This window comes from Mya arenaria, chromosome 9 (genome assembly GCF_026914265.1).
Source record: "Mya arenaria isolate MELC-2E11 chromosome 9, ASM2691426v1".
Classification (NCBI taxonomy): domain Eukaryota; kingdom Metazoa; phylum Mollusca; class Bivalvia; order Myida; family Myidae; genus Mya; species Mya arenaria.
The window spans coordinates 18,981,952-18,986,058 of NC_069130.1; the positions used below are offsets into that span (position 1 = coordinate 18,981,952).

General features: G+C 35.7%; 1 protein-coding gene across 1 annotated transcript; it reads left to right on the forward strand.

Moving 5' to 3' along the window:
* Positions 1-624: 624 nt before the first annotated feature.
* Positions 625-1,176, forward strand: LOC128245823 (uncharacterized). Its single transcript, XM_052964048.1, has one exon. It carries the CDS (start codon positions 625-627, stop codon positions 1,174-1,176), a length of 552 nt encoding a protein of 183 aa, XP_052820008.1.
* The last annotated feature ends 2,931 nt before the right edge of the window (positions 1,177-4,107 follow it).

The following is a 4,107-nucleotide window of genomic DNA, read 5'->3' on the forward strand; positions in this document are numbered from 1 at the left end:
TAGGGTACAGTCCCAGAAAATAGGTAACCCTGTAAGTGACCTCTTTGGGACCGGCTTCTTCATCAAGGCAAAATATGACAAGGGTAAACATAGAGCGATGCCTTTTGGCGCTTACACCCAAAGCATTGTTGAGGAGGCCGGGCTCAAAGATGTAAGTGTGGCAGACCTGAGGTCGTCAAGGTTCCTCCGTGGACCCTCCAGGACCCTTCAGTTGACATTTCTATCTCTAAAAAATTAACGAAATCAGACTTGCCGCACCTCGTCAAAGCTGAAACTCTCTCTCATATTGATCAAAATTATGCTGAGCATTTAAAAATTTACACAGATGGATCCAAAAACCCAGAAACCGGCATAGTTGCATGTGCCTTTTATATTCCATCCAAAAATATAAAAAATATTAAAAGACTCAGCAATCATCTCTACATATTTTCGGCTGAACTTTTGGCAATTAAAGATGCACTGGACTGGGTTATCAGTAACAAGCCCATACATACTGCTATCCTCTCAGACTCGCTATCATCATTGCAGTCTATACAAAATAGAGGTAGCAGCTCCAGACCTGATTTGATAAAAGACATTTTGGAACAAAATAAAAAGTGTCTGGAGAAAAACTTAAAGGTTACCATGGTATGGGTCCCAGCTCATGTCGGGCTGAAGGGGAATGAAGTGGTTGACGGGCTTGCAAAGGAGGGCCTCAGGCGTGTGGAGGTGAATGATCCGGTCCCTTTTGCACCCACAGAGGTCTATTCACTAGCCTGCCGGCACGTCATAAATGAATGGCGGTCGGCGAGGACACCTAAAAAATACATTAATACATTTGATAGGACCTCTGTGAGTCTCCAGCCTCCAAATAAATATTCTAATTTCTTTAGAATTGATAAATGCATAACGAGGCTGAGACTGGGCACATCACTTCTCCCAGGAAGTGCTGGGAAATATATTCTCAAAAGTGAACCGAACTGTGCTCGGTGTGGAGTGACCTGTGACACTTCCCACATTCTGTTACACTGTGACACTTACAGGGGCCAGAGGGCAGAACTTAGGGCAGCCCTAACTTTTTCTGGTTTGGATTATAATATAAACAATATTCTAAACCCCAGCAAGGCTGCCCAAAGGTCTGTCTTCAAGTCACTTGCCAAATTCCTGGTTGACTGCCAGATAACCGACAAAATTTAGACATAATATACAATGTGTTGTATATCATAATATACAATATGTTACATTATTTTTAATTATATTTTTATTTTTATTTATAAAGGTCGGTTGTCTGGAAGCTGTCGGCACTTTTAATTAATTGCCCCATAACTGGATTTTGCATTCTCTATTAAATACTGTCAGGAACAGTCTACTTTATATGTTGTTCATTTTTGAACATCATATATATATAATCAAAGCTATTAATTACTTTTTAATTTATATTTTATCTTATTTAATTATTAATGTTACCCCTTTTACCGGCAGCTTTATCCTACCCAGGTCAGGTGTCGGGAAGGTTCCATTCAGTACCCCAAGACTCCTAGCAAAAATAACATTTAATTATCTACTAGTATCATAAATTGAAAAACTAAGTGAATAATACAAGGCCTGGCCAAATATTCTTAGTAACAAATTATACCGGTTGGAAATTAGTAACAAAACTTTAACCAACCACAACGTAATCTTAAAAGCTTAAATACTAGCCTTACAATTTTGTTTACTATAATCTTTATAGTATTCACCGTAGGAAACACATTCCAACGGTCACGTGATTTTCATTGATCAAGTTTGTTCTCTCGATCGTGAGAAATACCTATCGATCAGTAGTATATATCGAAGTCATATAATTGTGCACACTCTGACCCGTATAAATACTACTAGTGGTGTGTGTTTTATTTAACAATCATTGTGAATTTAACGGTAAAATTACCCTTCGATAGTCCGTCGGTTTAATCCTCCGCCATTGAGTGAATTTGTCACGTGACACTTTTCTCCCACATGGTATCTCCTTCAATGGAGAGTATTCAAGTAGCCTAAATCATGGCACATGGCGAACTCGTTCTTTTCTCTATCCCAGGGTGGGAAAAATAGTAATACTGAACGGAGCCACCCCTGTAGAATAGCACAAGCATTCACATTTAATTCTTTTTTATTTTTCAAGCATTAAACCCCATACATTTATGGGAAGAAGGGCTTCGGGGAGTTTGATTATATGTTGTTATAATAATTCACCAGCCGTTGTATATTATTAATTTACCGTTCCTCCGGGGTGAGAATCCTTTTTATGTAAATAATGTATATAACATTTTAAATTATTATATACTATTTTAACAGTGGCCCTGAAAAGGATCGTTTTCTTTCTTATAGTTAGTAAAGTCTTTGTTTATGCCAGTATTAAACTACCATCCGGAAACGGTTCTAATATTAATATCGATATTTTAAATACACCCTGGAGGATCAACCAATCTCTATTTTATTTCATAATTTAATCAATCCTTGGCAACGCTTTCACATATTGTAACACCGTAGGATGGAGTCTTAAGCTGGGAATTGTTATATTCTCCATCCTGGTTTGCCTGGTTACACAGCGATACTAGTCCAACAAAAAAAAGAAAAAAAGAAAAAAAAAGAACAACAACAGTTGGACACTTGTATATACATGTATAACACACTTTTCTTTATCTTATTTTATTTTTTTTTATTAAATATCGCTGTTGTATTATAAACAAGAAAAAAAAGAATTCACTCAAAGGAAAAAAAACAACAAAATACAACAACAGGCAAACGCACTGAGGCATAGCCCTCAGTGCAAACCAGCATATACCGCCCCCATCTCTGGTGGGGGTGTTTTAGGAAACTAACTAGTGAGAAATCTGTCATTTAAAAAAAAATAAAAAAAAAATTCTCACTAGCTAGTTGTTATAATGCCAAGGATACGTTGTATATATAAACTCTTACTATTGTAAAGAATTTTAAAATTTAGACATCTTTTTAAAATGTAGGCTGAGCCTAAAAATGTTTGTATAGGAAAAATTATAGCATAATTTCTATGATGTATTTGAAGTGTTTGATTTTAATGCGTATGTGATAGATTCTTAAGATATTATTTAAATATTGAATTTTAACCAGAGATTTATACATACTGTGTAGGAATATTTATATATATATATACAGTCCAAAGCACCCACGCTACGATTAAAGACGAGATGTTTTAAATGTTATTAAATCTGTAGAAATACTGTAAAACGTAGCGTGCTCGCCGAATGGGTATAACCCGATGGCGAGGGTAAATAAGCGCACCCCCCAGGCTGTATTGGCCAAGGTCGCTAGCAGTACACTTTATTGGCCAAGGTCGCTAGTAGTACACTTTATTGGCCAAGGTCGCTAGCAGTACACTTTATTGGCCAAGGTCGCTAGCAGCACACTTTATTTGGCCAAGGTCGCTAGCAATACACTTCATTGGCCAAGGTCGCTAGCAGTACACTTTTTTGGCCAAGGTCGCTAGCAGTACACTTTATTGGCACGAGACACTAAAAACAGTACACTGTATTTGCTAAAGTCGCTAGCAATACTTTTTATTTGCTAAATTCACTAGCAGTTCACTTAATTGGCTAATATATTGGATTGACAGATACATGGATGATAAAATGAATCACTTTTCCCCCATATAATTTCTTTTTAAGTAAAGTGATTAGGCTCTTTTTTTACACCCCTAGAAAATAGTTTTTAACCTACAAGTTTCGTTTTGTTAATGAGATGAAAACAATGTTTACGTATTGAATTTACTGTAGTCAGTAAATGTCATTAAGTTTATATTTTGTACTTGTTGTTTATGCCTTGGAAGTGAAAATAAAATTGTTGATAAGAAGTTTAATTTCTTAATCTTAATGTTCTTCTTCCAATTTTTTAAGTTGTATGATTCTATAAGGTATGACTAACTGACGGTTTCAGCCATGATTTACAAATATTAAATGACGTATGTGAATGTCTAAACAAGCATTATGAACAATGTTTATCCGATAATAAGTTGTTGAGTTAAAACTAGTTTTCTCAAGAAATTATAAAACCCATTATTAAGTATATTAAGATACTAATCACCATACAAATATGTTTCATTATTGCACAATTGGA